This window comes from Pinus tabuliformis, chromosome Q, assembly GCF_031772625.1.
Source record: "Pinus tabuliformis cultivar Carrire ecotype Pingquan chromosome Q, CPIR1, whole genome shotgun sequence".
NCBI lineage: Eukaryota > Viridiplantae > Streptophyta > Pinopsida > Pinales > Pinaceae > Pinus > Pinus tabuliformis.
This window is the reverse complement of record NC_142296.1, coordinates 923,934,236-923,951,910: the sequence shown is the minus strand read 5'-3', so window position 1 is coordinate 923,951,910 and position 17,675 is coordinate 923,934,236. Positions and strand designations below refer to the sequence as shown.

Sequence of the window (17,675 nt, the reverse complement as noted above, 5' to 3'; positions counted from 1 at the left end):
TTCCAAATCCTCAGATCAATCATCTATCATGAGCTTCTTCTCTTCAGCCCCAATTGTTAGGGAGAGAGCATCAGGAGTTTGATCACCACCACTCAAGAAATATACCATACCCCACCCTCATTGGAGGTTTTGCTAGTCGGTTCTTAGTAGTACTTGCAAGCACACGTGTTACTCCATTGTTTTTTGTTCCATTAAACTATAGATCTTATCTAAAATAGTTTAGATATGATTTTATCATGCTTTTATAGAAGTAACCTTTGTGTTCCCACTTTGTATCCCACATTATTGCACTTTGCAATCACGTTGACTTATTTAAAGTCAATAGTTAGGCATTAACAAAATCATCTTATCTTATCTTATCTCTAATAGGACTTCTACACAAAACTCGAGACAATCTTTGATAAAGTGAGTTATCATTGTATGGATCTAAATCAATGTTGTGTCATACCAAGGAAAATACTAAGTAACAAGATAAAAAACTAACATTTGATGTGGATTATGTCTCATTAACAACCGTTATCTCACAATATTTTTGTGGAGAATGAGAGGAGTAGTTGTAGAGGCCCAAAAGAAATATCTTCCATAGCAAGTTTCCTCAAACATTGGGGTCCTGACTCCTATATCTCCAAGGTATGAGGATATTTTTCAGGATCTTAAGGCAGCCATGCAAGAAGAGGAAGAAGTATCCCAAGCCTCCATGCATGACGATCAAGAGCGTAAAGAATATTATGATGAAGAAAATCAAGAGCCACCTCTTGATCTTATCGATGATGATTTTGATGAAGATATATAAGATTAAGTTCAAAGGTCTATTGAAGGCTACAAACACGAAGATGAAAATGAAGAAGTGTATCTCCATTGAAAAAGAAGAAGATATCTCTCAAGAGCCAACTCTTGAGGATCAAGCACATGTCAAAAATCAAGAACATGAAGAGACACTTTTCATCCACTTCGTCATTTTATGAAGAAGAAGTTCAGGTAAGCTATGATATTTTTCAAAATTCAAAAATTAATGAATCATCAATTGAGGGTTTTGAGGACAAATTATATTCAGAGTTATTTGCTCCTACATTTAATGAAGATAAGGGCAGCCAAAAGCATGATGATTTAGCCATGCATTTTCACAATTTAAAGCATAGTATGGAATCTGGATAAAGATTATTGGAATTTTATTGGAGATCCTAATTATGATACATTTAGAGAAGGAAGTGCAGATTTTGAATCCTTTGGGCAGCCTACTACAGTTGAAGTAAATTCAGAATTTTTCATGCTTATTGTCAGCCATATTCAAAAATCTATGTAGATAATTTCTAGTAATGTTCACATGTAGCAAATTTCAAAATTTTCCAGATTCGTGAACAATCATATTCAGGAAATTTCCAGCCACCATTTTCCTTGGATATTGGTGAGTTTTCAAGTAAAAATTGTTGGAAACCTAATCCTTAGGGATTGTGGTAAATTCGTAGTTATCAGAACCGGACCAGTCATTGAACCGGTAGACCCCCCCAGACCGATAACCAGTCAGAACCATACAGAAACCGGTAAAAAAACCAGACCAAAAAACCAGTGAACCAAAAACACATAAAATATTTAAATTTTAAAGAAAAACATATATATTCATGTGCATCCATATGAATCCATACCATTTATACACAAACAAGCAAAAGTTGTCATTTATATAGCATGTAAGGGTGCACAGAACCAAAATAGCACTGAGTGCAATCCATCTCTAAACCGAAAATACATCAACAAACAAGCTCCACATGGCCTCTAGCATCCAAAAAAAAAATTGCTACAACAAATACCAACATATCATCAAAATCATTGCCTATATTGGGACCTTTGTCATCAATATCACCCTCTAAGCATTAAAATAAGAGAGCAAAATCATAGCATGTCCAGTCAAGAATTTGTTTGAGTGATGGGTATTTTTTTTAGTAGGCTCGTGATAGAGGAGTTCAACAACCAATGCCACAAACGTCAAGGTACATCAACAGCTTGGTGATCTTGATTAAATACTAGTTCCATACCCTTGTACATGAGAAAATCCAATGTAGCATTGCAGTCCCCCCAATCCTGAAATCCTAGAAAACTGTTAAGTTTGCTGGATTTTGATTGAGATCTAAAATTCTACTTTCTCCATATGAAATCCAATGAGGTCAAAACCACTCTCAAACATCATGAGTCATTTCATGGTAATGTTAAAAATTTAAGTAAAAGGATGAAAATGAAAGATAAAAGAGAATGTCAAATGCATAGCAATAGTAGGGCCATATGCTTGAATATTAGGCACCTATAATGGGCTAGTGCCTAGCTAAGACAAACATTAAAAAAAAAAGCAAATCAAGCCCCACTTGTTGCGTTATATGTGGCTTTACCATACCAAACCGGACAAAAACAGTTCAAGTCTCCGGTTCAAACCGGTTTTTGCCTCAAAACGGTCGAACAAGTCTAAAATGGCCGGTCCAATTCGGTCCTTATAACACTGAAATTGTGTCATCCACTTGAGAAAGAATACTACAATTCACATATGGATATCAATAGTCTTTGGGTGTCCATGAGACCTTTTAGAAGATAAATCCATAGGTCATAAAATTATGTATTTATCTGTATAATTTTTATGAGAATTGCATCATATACTTATCAAAATCTCCTCTCCAATTTCTTGTGTCCAACAGTGGTATCAAAACAAGCATCTTGTTGCCCTACTTGATCATGTGAGAGCCACAATGTGTGGCCTTCCTCGTCCACAAGTTTTGTGGCCCTCAACCTAGGCAATTCCCATCAATCTATGTGCTTCTCTCTGTGCACAACCTACAGAAACCCTTGTGCTCGTCTACCAGCCTATCTCACTCTCTGCTGCCAAGACCATACTCATTTTAGACATGGGTTGTCTCTTTTCTCTCAAACTCAACTCTCATTGCCCTCTTTGTTGTTGTTGTCTTCAAATTGAGCCCGCACCCTACCTCTCGTCATGATTGGAAAGCAAATGACAAACACGAACTACTAATAGAAACCAGAAGAGGCAACCTAGCATTGGCCCAAAACAGTCTTTCAAATCTAATCAAGGTTCGTTGTGTAGATGACGAGTGTGTATACAATGTATACCTAATGAGCTTCTCATTGGTGGTGGCTAAAATGGTCATATCGAGAGTTTTTCTTTTGCTATAATCAGCCCGACATTCACCTCTTCCACATTGGCATTTTTTTGGCAATAAATCTCAAACAAGTGGAGATAAGATCGATGCTTGAGCTTCACGATTACTGTGAGGACAGATCTTCATGAGAAATCTTGGCTAACATTGATGGTCATAACATAAATAGAAGCTGTAGCAAAAGCTAATGCATAGGTGTTAATAAATTCACTGATTTGACAAATGAGGAGTTCAAGGTTCTCTTATATGTAAGGATTAAGAAGTCGCACACAAGATCCTTTTACCAACAACAAGCCCCAGGTTGAAGATAAGTTAGAGGGTCCTTGTGTGTCTTGACTGGAGAAGGAAGAGTGCTATCACAAAGTCAAAAATCAAGAGAGTTGCATCAAATCGAGCTATAACCTAAAAAATCTAATTGTTCAAATCATTATCTATTTCATTAATGGATCCAAGTCGCTCCATATCAAAAGCCTACCTTGGTCAAGACGATCACTATTGACCTAAGGAAAGTGAAATTGCCTTGAGAAGCCAAGGGTTGGTGTGTGCTTTATGTATTATTTTTCCCTTCCTTTTTCCTTCTTCTTCTATTGTACAGTTTTCATTGTTTAGAGGCACTCTCTATGTATCACTCGAAGAATCCGACCTTTAGCTTTGCCTCTAATGTGTTGAAGAATGTAAGTAGTGTCGGTTTTCATAATTATATTTGAATATATTTATCAAAAGAAAGAAAAAGAAATTTTATTATTAAATAAATTGACTTACTAAAGCATGGGTTTCATGCTTGGGTCAATTGTTTTTAGGTCAAATCCTCCATCGAAGGCTTCTAGGGTTTATGTCAAGTGTCCTTGTCCATGTCATAATGTAAAAAACCCTTTTTGGGAATTATTTGCCAAGAAAGAAAATTATTTTAATGTAAAATCCGTAAATTAGGCTTCCTCCACCAAGTCGGCCTCATTAGAAGAATTCGATCAGCTAAGATGACTATATATAAGCAACAACTCGACTCATTTGGAGGATATCTCACACAAGTTCGAATTGAAGTAGCTAGGAAGCAAAAAAGGTGTGAAGTTCAAGAAGGAAGCTAGAATCAAAGTTTTTGGGTCTCTCTCTCTCTCATGTGCAACGAAATTCTGAAGCTGCATCAAGGTCGAAGTTGTGAAGTTGTTGCATCAAGGTCGAAGCTATGAATCTGTTGAATCAAGGTCGAAGTTGTGAAATTGTCGCATCAAGGTCGAAGTTGTGAAGTTGTTGCATCAAGGTCGAAGCTTTGAAGTTGTTGCATCAAGGTCGAAGTTGTGAAGTTAATGTATCAAGGTTGAAGCTGTGAAGTTCCTAGGCTGAAGCTATTGAAATTGCTAGATCGAAACTGCAGTCCTAAAGCTAGGTCAAAGTTATGTTGTTGAGAAGCCGAAATTTCTGGATTGTTGTTGGGTTGAGGCTGTTGAATAAGAAGAGACTACTAAATCATCTTGGAAGGCTAACTTGGTGGAGGAGGAAGGTCTGTTGGTCTAAGGTCTTGGTCTATCTCATTTGAATCACTAAAAGAAGAGTTCTTGACTGGGTTTTCCCCTATATAGGGATTTTGCCTTGGTTGTGTGCCCATATTTGATGTCCTTGATCTTCATGCTTTGGTTTTGGTAATTGCTTGATGAACTAAGATAAAAAGAAGAACATAAGAAAGATAATAATAACTTAAGGAAATCACAAGTAATTATCAACAAGAGAAAATCTTTTGGCCTTTCCGATTTTCCAACATAATGCTCCCATTCCACTTCTCAAATTGATGGAAAGCTTACCTTTGGAGAAAAAGTTGTTCAAATCAAGGTTTCTAATACTTCTTCTAGAAACTTTCGAGATCGAATAATATTGGATTTCACAATATTTGGGCAACTGAGTTCCAATTCTTTTGGCAACACAAATCCATTTGGCATGCAAACTGGCAATTCAATGTTTGAGGACACAATAAATCTTAAATATCAAGTTAACTTAATAAAACGGTAACTTGTAAATAGTCTTTCTATAAGTTTCCCTATACTTTTTGAAATTAAGTTGAATTGCATTGTAAATATATGCATTTTCAGTACAAGCTGCCATCCTTCATTTGTTGATATTGAATTGTTGAGAAAATGGCTCGAATTGATGATTTATTAAAGTTATTGAATAATACTTTCCACTATTGACAATACAGTCACGATTGACAAAGCCACTCTCACTAATGTTCTAACCTATTTACAATATTCACAAGGCAAAATTGAATTTCTCTAACTTCAATCACAATTCCAACAATGTGAATTACAAAAGAGTCAATATTTTGAACTAGACGTTGTTCAAAAGAATTATGTTTTTTAGATTGAAAAAAAATTCTATCAACAGTCATCACATGATTAAATCAATGACACCACTTCAAGATCAAATGCAGATGAAAATGAAGTTTGTCATAAATGAGTTTCACATGCACTTTCCAAGCCCATCATCAAACCTTGGGAAGAAATCATCAACAATAAGTGCATGTTTTTTCAGGAAAGAAAAATCGACTAGTTTTTGTATTAATAAAAAATCAGTTACATATAGGGGTGGCAAGAGGGGGAGGGGTTTTAATCAATCCCAAGGGGCTCAATGAAATTAAGTATGCTTGGGGCTTGGGAAAGAGGACCAACAATCAAGCAGAAATGTATAGTTTCTTTCAAGGCCTATGTATCACTAAAGAAAAATGGATCATAGATATAATCATCCTTGGCGATTCTCTCATTACTATCTTATATCTCTCAAAAGAAGGATCACTAGTGGAAAATTGTTTATCTCAGATCCTCCAGAGAATTAGAGGCATGATAAAATCCTTTCATTCCAAAGCAATCTTTCACATTCTGAGGGCCAATAATGAGAAGATGATTTGGAAGCCAATAAGGCTTGCACCCTAAATGAAGGTTTGTTGGTGGTTAATGACATTGTCAATTATCATCCTATTCCCTAAATTTAATGACCATTTGGCTTAGGCTCTCCCTGCCTTTTAGTTCGAATCTAATGTGTTGGCTTGAAGTTAAGGTTTTTTGCCTCCCCCCCCCTTGTTCTCCTTTACCCCTATTAAGACTCCCTCCTGTGAAAATTCCTAGACTCAAAGGAACACCTACTGCAGCAAATCCGAATCTACTTCACCCACTTGATTTTTAAATTACCTTCATCAAGTTACTCTTCTGAATACTGAAGCAAATTACTTTTGCAGCCTACACTAATTAAATATTTGATCTCATGAGACGGAAAACAGAGCAAAAAACAAGATAGATAGGACACACTTATTTTTGGACACAATAGTCCCCGGAAAAACCGAATGCGGGAAAACTGGTGCAGCAGCTCTGAGGGTTTATTATTATGGAGGAGAAATATCTGAATACAAATCTAGGATGATCATCTAGCAATCCTTTACAGAGAAAATACTGGTGGAAAATCTGAGTGAGTTTTACCTCACTTCACCCAACAGAATTCCGGCTGATTCAGCACAAGACTGGCTAACCCCGGCTATTTCTACGTCACCTCTTCTGCCCTCTATGTCATCTTTCCCGGTTGTTCTGGCTGTTCCCGACAGTTCCGGCTTTTGCCCTCTGCGTCAGCTTTCCCGCCGATTCCAGCAGTTCCGGGATCTGCCCTCTGCGTCAGCTTTCCCGTCCGTTCTCGCAATTCCAGTTGTTCCAGTTGTTACCGACAATTCCAGCTTCTGCCCTCTGCGTCAACTTTCCCGGTTGTTCCGGCAATTCTGGCTTCTACATGACAAGCAACTTTTCTGCTCTATTGGCTCTCTCTGCCTCTTTGTCTATATTCTTCGGAAAGTCCTACTCTCGGATTCTCACTGCCCCTCTATTGCAAAATGATCACTTAATTCGAAATCCTTAGCAAACCCTGCTCCAAGAATCAAATTATTGATCAATTTGTTCTCTCCGTGTGTGTTTTCAAATGAACCCCAAGCCTCCATTTTATATTTTTCTTGTTGAGTCTTCAACGGCCAAGATTAAGTCTCTGATCAACTGCTAAGATTAAAACATGACTTGATCCGTCTTTTAGATCATTCTCACCCATATTTTGATTAATACCCATTAATATTTTAATTTCCCTAAGTTTAGACTTAGGAACCCCATTAAAAAGATTAATTATTTTAATAAAATACAATCCGGGTGGAATTTCACCAAACGGTTTCTAAGTTCTTTAGAACTCATGTGCCTTAGCCTCTCCACCAATTTTCAAGGCTAGAGCACTTCCGATACTATCAAAAACTAACACTCCCTCTTAGCGAGGAAAGTGCTCTAGCAACAATGTCCACGTGCACATGCATGTTGCTTTGTTTCTGAATCACCTCCTTTCTGCACTGTTGCTACCACCAACACTGTGTTGTTGTTGCTACTATATTGTTGCCCATGACACTACCACTGCCACTGCTACATTTGTACTACAGCTCCCTCTCAAACGCTGCATCTGCTATGCTGCTAGCACTGCCACTGCTAACACCGCATCCGTACTGCAACTCAGTTGCTGAGAGAATTAGTTGAACTTAATTGTGTTCAACATAATACAAGGAATGTTGGAATCTGACTGCTGCTGATTCTGACCCTCTGAATCTTCTGCACTAACGCTGACTCCTGCACTGTGCCAACTGGACTGTTGCCAACCTTGCTCTACGTTGATCAGTCTCTGGTCCCCAGCGACTACATTTGTCCTCCAAACACTCCACTGCATCATCTGACACTAAGTCCATCTCGCTACTGCTAAATCTTGGGCTCCCGTAGCAAGGAATTAATCCAAGAGGTGGACTCCTTAAGGACCCTACCAACATGTAGTCTTCCCAACTACAGCTCAATATTGCCCCATCTCCCACCTGGAGATGCGTGGGCACTCATGGCATACTCATCCTCGTTAATCTTTGTTGAAGCAGCCTTAGGATCATGTTTCTTATCCTTGTCCTTTTTCTTCAAAGGACACTGGGATGCATAGTGGCCCAACTCGCCACAACTAAAACATTTCACCTTCGAAATGTCCTTTCACTTCGGCTTCTGTTGTCCCTTCAATGCTAGAGTTGAGTTCTCCTCCTCCTCCTTCATCTTTGTGCCACTCCCACTGCTGCCATTGAGGTTGACCTTCACGAGATCTCTCCTTAACTCCTCTTGTTGAAGAGTCAGCCACATCTCCTCCCATGAAGGTAGTTTCTCTCTGCCCAATATGTTTTGGACGAAAACTTGTCATTCATCCTAGACTCCATTCAAGGTTATCCTCACCATCGCGGTTGGCTGAGGAGTGGACCCCACTACAGCAAGCTAGTCTCTAGTGTCCTGAAGACGTTGAAGATAGAGGTTTACCCCTTCTGCATCAAAGTCCGCTACAACTTCTGCTCCAAATACATCTTTCGTTGTTTGGAAGAGCCTTCATACAGAGAAGACAAGGCTTCCCACATCTCTTGGGCTGTATCCTTGCCCTGCAAGTGTGAGACTACATGATCTCGAACTCCATCGAGAATGAGCCTCTTCGCCTTCCCCTGCTCGGCTTTGTACTTCTTCTTTTGATTGTTGTCAGCAGGAACAACTACAACACTTTTGACATAGGCCTCGAGATCATATTCCTCCAGAACAGCTAAGATTCTAGTCTTCCATATGACATAGTTGGAAGCACCTTCCAACCTGTCCTAATCTCTGAGCCCATGCGATGCCATCTCACCCAATTGTCGAACTGACTCCTCTAGTTACTGCTTAGCATTGGTCAGTTGTTCAGCAAATGAGAAATTCGAACTTTCTGGCAGAAATTTCGCTGAGGAGAAAATTCCCCTTCTACGTGTCTTCATTCTTTTCCAACGAATTTCTGCCCCAGCAGAAACTACGCCCTTCAAGCATTGCATTGAGGCTTTGCGTCACTCCCTCTGCCTCTGCAAACTCATGAACTAGAAATCATACCTCTCTGTCGTCTCACTCAGAGAGAGATTTCCTCGGATCTGCTTCCCGGCAAGGACTGTGCAATCCCTTCAAGGGGATTCGAATTGCTGCCAAGTGCAGCTTTCAGCCTCACTGCTCAGCACTTGATCTGCTCTCCTTGTTTCAAAATCAATGCTTTGATACCATGTGAAAAATCTTAGACTCGAAGGAACCCATACTGCAGCAAATCTTAATCTACTTCACCTACTTGATTTTTAAATTACCTTCATCAAGTTATTCTTCTGAATATTGAAGCAAATTACTTCTACAGCCTACACTAATCAAAATATCTGATCTCATGAAACAGAAAACAGAGCAAAGAACAAGATACATAGGACACACTTATTTTTGGACACAATAGTCCCCGGAAAAACCCAATGCGAGAAAACCAGTGCAGCAGATCTAGGGGTTTATTATTATGCAGGAGAAATATCTAAATACAAATCTAAGATGTTCATCTAGCAACCATTTACAGAGAAAATACTGGCGGAAAATCTGAGTGAGTTTTACATCACTTCACCCGAAAAAATTCCAGCTGATCCGACACAAGACTGGCTAACCCCTGCTATTTCTACGTCACCTCTTCTGCCCTCTACGTCAGATTTCCCAGCAGTTTCGGTTGTTCCCGCCAATTCCGGATTTTGCCCTCTACGTCAACTTTCCCGCCAGTTCTAGTTGTTCCCAACAGTTCCAACTTCTGCCCTCTGCGTCAGCTTTCCCGGTTGTTCTGGCAGTTTCGGTTGTTCCTGGCAGTTCCGGCTTCTGCATGACAGGCAACATTTCTGCTCTGTTGGCTCTCTCTGCCTCTTTGTTTGTATTCTCTAGAAAGTCCTCTCGGATTCTCACTGCCCCTCTACTGTAGAATGATTACTTAATTCGAAATCCTTAGCAAACCCTACCCTAGGAATCGAATTCTTGATCAATTCATTCTCTCTGTGTGTGTTTTCAAATGAACCCCAAGCCTCCATTTTATATTTTTCCTGTTGAGTCTTCAACAACCGAGATTAAGTCTCTAATCAATGGCTAAGATTAAAACATGACTTGATCTGCCTTCTAGATGATTCTCACCCATATTTTGATTAATACCCATTAATATTTTAATTTCCCTAAGTTTAGACTTAGGAACCCCATTAAAAATATTAATTACTTTAATAAAATACAATCCGCGTAAAATTTCACTAAACAGTTTCTCGATTCTTTAAAACTCATGTGCCTTAGCCTCTCCACCAATTTTCAAGGCTAGAGCACTTCTAATGGTACCAAAAACTAACACCTCCCCCTTTCCCTCCATCCCTTCCCCTCTTCTCCCTAACCCCTCTCCCCTTCCCTCTCCTACCTTACTCCATGTCCCGCTTCCCTCTTGCCTGTCTTTTCCCATCCCCCTCCCATCATTAGTTTTCGTGTCTCGTTTTCAAGGCATTGTCCTTTCTCTTTATGGAAGGTGGTGGTTGGGGTTATTATCATCCTTCAAAATCGTAAGGAACGTGGCATCTAAAGAATTACGGCGTCAGGCAGGTAGTTTTTATACATCCTTGCACACTTAGACTTGCTTCGATCCTCTGCCATCTTCTTGGAATTGCCTTCATTACGGATTTATGATGAATTCTCTTGGATATCACACAAGCGACATTAATCAGAAAATGATGCAATTTGTGTAGTTTGATAGGCATAATGGAATTAAATGGACGACAATCCCTACTTTGGATTCATTCATGAAAGCTTCAGCCTCGGGAATTTGTTTTCCATGGAGGGTGACGATTGGGTGTGGGTTTTTGTTTGAGATTTCAATCGTGGTATCTAAATGTGAATTTTTCAGGCTTTGTGAAGAGATTCTTCTCAGAGTCCATGTCCTTTCACTGGCAATTGGCTCATTGTGGGTGAAGCATTTCGGTTCGTGGGTTGTTTGGAGCAGAGGGCTCTCTGGTTTGCAAGGTTCCCTGCTTGTCCCTGGGTATATTGTGCTCACTACCTATTTCTAGTCCCTACACTCTGGTCAGAAGATAATTATACTTATCTAGTAAGGGAAACTTGCCTCAATTTGCTAAAAGGAAAGTTTGAGTATTTAATCTCTAAAGAGTTGAGTAGTAGTTTGCATCATTTCCCTGTCGGCTATTTTCAAAAGTTGACTGTGAAGGAAAGACATAGAGTTTTCTGGGCATCTCATTTGTGCTCTAGGCTCTTGGATATTACTGTGAAGGAATGGAATGCGAAATTTAAAAACACTTGTGGTGCTTCTGTTGATAACGTGATGAATTTAACTATTTCTGGGTGGTTGTTTTAGCTTCATCTCTATAGTAGGATCAACTTCTCTAGGTTTATTTCTACAAGATGTCCTCTCCACCTTCGAACTCCTCCTCAAAGGATTTCATTTGCTCTATGTGTTTATCAGCCCACAAGGCCCTGCAATAGGCTATGGATGACCTCCAATCAAAGTTTTGTGAGATGTACAAGGTCCAAGTTGACATGGAAGATCGAAATTTGGCAATGCAACAACATATTATGAGAATGGGGGATGAGATGGACACACTAAGGGCAATAATTGTGGACCTTCAATTGAACATAGACCCTATTGTTGTGCCTAATCTGTCTCCGGCGATGGTTTCCAAGTTGGATATAGATCTGAATTTGCCTGCTAATGAATCTGAGTGACTAACATGCAGTTTATGAGGTTTTGTTTGGCAAGCTTTTCTCATTTTGTCTTTGTTGTATCTGTGTAGTTTTCTATGTGTTTCTCGATGTCACTGTGTCAATAGGAAGTTGCTATCTGGATGTATTTGTGTCTATAGGAAGATGTTATGTCGTTATAAGCTTGTAGATAGAGGATATGACTCTCTGAGAAATCTGAAACGATGTATTTCCCGCGTATTTGTTTCGACCGGGCGCAGACTTAATCTAATTATTACTCATTTTTGTTTAAAAAAATGGTTACATATAATTGATATTCACTGATATTCAAAATCCTACGGAAAAATCTAGGCACAACAAGTCCTAAGCCACCAAACTGTGAAAAAAACAATATACAAGGCGTGCAGGCCCGTCAAAGAACCTTGTAGGGAGCTCCAAATATAGGCCAACAATCGGCAACCACTCATAACTATGCAGGTTATCCAACTCCAGCAAAATTTGATAGGAAAAAGGGCACAAGGCCCACAAACAAGACCCCAATGGGCACCATGGCAATGTCGGAAGATACTTTGACAGGCAAGAAAACAGCACTGGAAGATACTCTGACCAACAAGAAAAAAATGTCGGAAGATACTATGACCAACAAGAAATACCTGGAGATGCTCTGACAAGCCTCTTCATCACAACGGACACATAAACTGGTGGACCCTTGCAAGGAGGTGAACACATCTTCAATCCCAACAAACTGCAAAAACTTCTTTGGCACGCTCACGACCACTAACCCAACAACTCTAGGCGCAGGCACCATTCTAACAGTAACAGAGTTGCACTTCCCTATGACCTTAACAAGCACAGTATGTGACTCCCCAAATTTGTTACCCCAACATCCACACCTCATGGGAATAACTGAAAACCTCGCTAAAAAAATGGTTTCGCAGATGGTCGTGGCCACCACCTCGCTGCGATAGACCCCAATCCCTATGTGGCCATAGCCGACACCCGTAACAACAAATGCTTTGAAACGAGTCCACTCCCAGCCCTCGCCTGCCTCTGCACGGGCATGACCTTCATGACCACCTCCTTCAGTAAAATATCCATTATGGCCTCCACGTTCTTGTACTCCTTCACAGAAAAGGAGAAAATTTTGATTTGCCTAGGGGAACGAATTTCCCCTCTTTTACCAGGCAGCCAAGTTTTGCCACAGGCATCCATAATTCTTCTTTGTCTCTTCGAGTGCCTTGCTGACCACCACAATGGACCCCGCAACCACTGTCACCTCATCCTCGGCCAAATCCACATCTGAATCCACCTCTCCTGCCCACTCCACGTTCGAATCCATCTCCTCGTTCCGCCATTCTAAAAAATCTATAAAACCCTAAAAACCCTCGACCCTCCTTCCTTAAACAATTAAGTGCATGTTAGCACAAACTTTTTTGTGCTCAGTGTCACTTGCAAATCTTCCTCTCTGTTAGGGCTAGTGCTTACCACCCTCACAGGGGTGTCCTTAATCTAGCATGTACTATTTACACCTAAAAATCTACCTATATTGTACAGTGATGTGTGGTTTGACGGTAAGTCTACTTGGGCAAAGCTTGGAAGACCGTAGTTCAAATCTCATTGAATACACTGGCCTGCTGTGGTGGATGCTCGAGAAGCAGATTCCCCACCCCCGCCTTGGCGGCACGAGAGTCTCGCTTTGCTAAAACCATAGGATCTTAGTATATCGACTTGCAGTTAGTTGGATGTACTCTTGGTGTTATAGTGGCAGCTACGAGAATTGATCTTGGGCATCCCATACATTAGGACTGGCAGTTACCCATTCACCATGTAGTTAAAAAACAAAAAAAAACAAAAAAACTACCTATATTGCTAGGGGCCCACATCATCCTCAAAAAGGAAACCACAGAGTTGGCATTACTACCACATAGGAGGGTTCAATATCAAATATTTTGAAGGTTCCATATTCTCATCGTGATAATTATAGGGCGCCAATGGCATCTAACACCCGTATATGGCATTTGCCGACAGGCGAGCTTTAGTTCAATTATGAAGAATCATTTTCTGCCCGCATAAAATACAAATAACAATACCATATTGTGATCACGGATGTCTATTATGTCCCATAAACAGCAGGACAAATCAAATAGAAAAAGAATGAGAGCCAAATCTTACAAGCCAAAAAATAGGAAGAAGGGAAGAAAGCATACCAGTGGCAATGGCAGGCTTAGGCAATGAAACTACACTGGACTGGTCCGGAAAATTGCAGCTGGCATGATTAGTGCTGCTGCTGCTGCACCGAATTGAAAAAAACGAGTAGGTCTGAAATGGATGGGATAGCCCACTTCTAAGACGTGCAATACCAGTACCGTTAGTTTTAACCAGAACCATAGAATCTACAGTACAGGATGTAAGCGTGCAAAATCCTTTGCATATTGGGCTGCTTAGGCCCAGCATTATCCTTCCTCCTTTCATTACCCAAATGGCATGCAAAGATAATGACGGGATAGCAAACAGAAGCCTTAGCTAAGACAGGTTTTTGCTCATGTTGTCTATTGGATTGGACCATAGTTAGTGTGATCTTTTCGCAAAGTTTATATAACCCTTCTGGTTTTAAATTTTTTTGCGAAAACTGCATTGAGCGCTTAATTTAAATTGTGCCATGCGATAAATTGTACTATGTGGAGTAAAATATATATATATATATATCCCTCTTTTTATATTTACTTTATATTTCTCTTTTTATATTTGAAAGTAAGAAAAGACTAAACTCCTATAATTTAAATTGCAGTGTGAAGTAAAATAAATATATTCGTTTTTTATATTTAGAAGTAAAAAAAATCTAAGAGTTTCACAGTATAATTTCAATGTATTTTTATTTATTTATATATTAAATATTTTTTATAATAATATTTAATTAATATTATTAATATATAATTTTTAATGGCAAATTAATTGTTTTTTGTCAATTGAGTTAAATTTGGGTGGTTGAGTGGAATTGTTGTGATCCTCCTCACCAAGATTCAAGTCTCATATTTTGATAAGTTGTAGCTTTGGAATAGCATAACTATGTTGCACTTTTAAGTGAGTTTATATTGTACGTTGTCTAAGTACTAGCAAGCTCTCTCTTGCCTTTGGGTTGAGAGGGAGGTCAATTTCTTTCTCTGGGCATTTTCCAATGCTCAAAATTTTGAGTCAATTGAGTTTAGCTTAGGTGGTTGGGTGCAATTGTTGTGATCCTCCCTACCTAAGTTCGAGTCTCTTAGTTTGACATGTTCTAGCTTCGAAATAAAGTAACGATGTTGCGCTCTTAAGTGAATTTATATTGTGGACTAGCCAGGTACCAAAAACATTTCTCTTACCTTCAGGCTGAGAAGCAAGCTGATTTCTTACACCGAGCGATCCCCAATGCTCGATTAGTCAATTGGGGTTATCTTGGGTGATTAGGCAGAATGGTTGCTATCTTCCCCATTTAGGTTCAAATCCCCTTTAGTGACATGATGAGTTATAATGCCTTGATAAATATTGTTACAATTGCTTCGTGCATATGAATATTGGTGTATTGGTTTTGAACCTTGTGAACTCTTAATTAAGTATACATGTGGGTTCAACCCTGCAATGTCCCATAATAATAATAATAATAATATATTAAAATATAAGCAAAGAAATAATAAACAATAATAAAAAAATATAATAAATAATGAAGAAATATAATAATAACAAATAAATAAAATAGTAAATAACAATATTAGAGTTCTAAATAAGTATATATAAAAGTAAAATATAAAATAGTAACAATAAGTAAAGTTAACCAAAAAATAAAATAAAATAAAAAATAGTTAACTAAAAGAACTATAAAAATAGTAAAAATAAGTAAAGTTATCAAAAAGTAAAAATAAATAAAATAAGAAGAAAAAAATTTAAGAGAAAATTTAACTTAAATAAAACTTAAAATAAAAAAATAAAAGTTGCATGTTGACACATGGAATGTGTGCATGCAGTTCCCTTTCTAATGTTTGGTCTTTTTAATAGACCATGAATAAGATGAGATATCATTCCATCATCCGTTCTCTTAGGAGAAAAGTGTTGTGAGACAAAAGATTCTCTGGTAGTAATATGTTGATTGAGGGCTCGGGGGTGGCAAGTTGTAGAAAGATTATGTGCAACTGAGCCTACGGTTGGGTGGAGAGTCGTCCCCAAAACCTTGTTACAATTAGTGGAATTCAAGGAGCATTCAACTTCAAAAGTTCAAGTAAAGGATATCATCAATATAGGTAAGTCCCCTCTTGGCTCATATTTCTCCAATTTTTATGTTCAAAAATTGAATAATTTGGTGTTGATTATTAATCATATGAATTGGTATATTTAATGCTTTCTTAATTCGGGGTCGTTACATATGGTATCAGAGGAAGGTTTCAACTCTGTTAGACCTTTGGATTTTTATATTTTTTATCAATAATAAATATAATGACTATAGATAACAAAAAATCATATTTTGTTTTCAATAAATTAAATATATAGAGAAAATCATTTATTTAATAATAAAAGAGAATCCTTTATTGTGGTTTATAATTACTTGTTACAATGGTTTTCCAAACAACTTGGAATGATAATAGAATTATAATATTTTATTATTATTTATAATTATTTACTGTAATTTGAATTATATATAAATAATGTTGAAACACTGAGTGTAATAGTAGTTATTGATTTTTCTTTGCTTTATTAAAATAGAGAAACATTATGTTTTTTTTAGATTTTTAAATACAATATTAAAAGTAGATGAAAATGGAGTAAATCTTGTTTCAAAATATATGTAATAAATAGGTACATTAATTATTATTTTGGATACCTTCATTACAAATTAAATAAAATTAGATTTAATAAATTATAATGATAATTTTTTACGAAATTAGAAATCCCCTATTGATTAAATCGATGAATGAAAAGCTCATTGATTTAGCTATTATGTATCGCTTTCCCAAACACAAACCACAGTGGATGATATGGCATTACAAGAACCATGTGGCTAGATAGACTTGTTGGATGAAGGCCACGCGACAGCCTCCCCAAGGGTGGTTGGTTTGTGTCTCGTTGTAGTATTTTCCAGGTGAAATGAAATGAAATGATATTTCAAGGTCCGCGAGAATAAAAATACTCTATGAGGCCATTAGTTCCCTGTTTTTCGCTTTTTGCAATTCAATCCTTTTACGATTCAAATTGATGATGAGCTGGCCCAACCTTCCAACAATCCCCTCGCTAAAAAGACAATGCCAAGAAACTAATGCTAACATGTTCTCATAACTTGCTTTGATGTCTTTGAATGCATTACATTCCAAAATGAAATGTTTTTCTGATTCCACAGCCCCAGACATGCAAAATATACACACATGTTCTTCCCAAACTTCTTTAGGCCTTTTCCACCTGTTTCACACCAAAGTTGATGTCAGTTGGTCCTTAATTGAGCAATAAGACCCTTTGCCCTCCATGAAATGCTAGCTCCAATGAACTCTTTTTCTTGTAGATCACACGTAGGGTTGAATTCCTCAATGTAATATGGTGGCAATTCTGAGGAGGGACACGTATCAACAACCGTTTAAATCTTGTCGTTTTTTCGAATAAACAATAGCAGGGTTTTGATGTGATGTTTTAATGCACTTTATTGTTTTCGACCTGCCCTTTGTGCTGGCCTTGGTTGTTTAAAATGCAACAAGATGATGGAGCTTAGTGGAAAGGAGTCGCCTTCACTAAGTGGGTCCGCAGGCTATTTTTGGCGCAAAGTCTATTTTTAGACTATGTCTATTTTTAGACATATGGATCATGGTCTATGAGTTGTAGGATGTTGTTTATGGATGATTGGTCATGTTGGGAAACATAGATGGACTTCTATTTTTGGTTCATAGCGGAGTGATCAGAGTCTATTTTTAGACTGCCAAGCTAAAAATAGAAACAG

The 17,675-nt window shown here is 38.2% G+C and overlaps 1 protein-coding gene and 1 pseudogene across 1 annotated transcript in view; both read right to left on the bottom strand.

Annotated features, from left to right (window-relative positions):
- LOC149222483 (Radical SAM superfamily protein) overlaps positions 1-14,374 on the bottom strand; it is a 160,845-nt gene extending 146,471 nt beyond the window's left edge. Inside the window, exon 1 of the mRNA XM_089385459.1 lies at positions 13,933-14,374. Within this exon, the coding sequence (XP_089241585.1) occupies positions 13,933-14,197 (265 nt within the window). The 5' untranslated portion in view covers positions 14,198-14,374. The remainder of the gene's footprint in view (positions 1-13,932) is intronic.
- LOC149222484 (uncharacterized) lies at positions 12,204-13,080 on the bottom strand (annotated as a pseudogene).
- Positions 14,375-17,675: the final 3,301 nt, after the last annotated feature.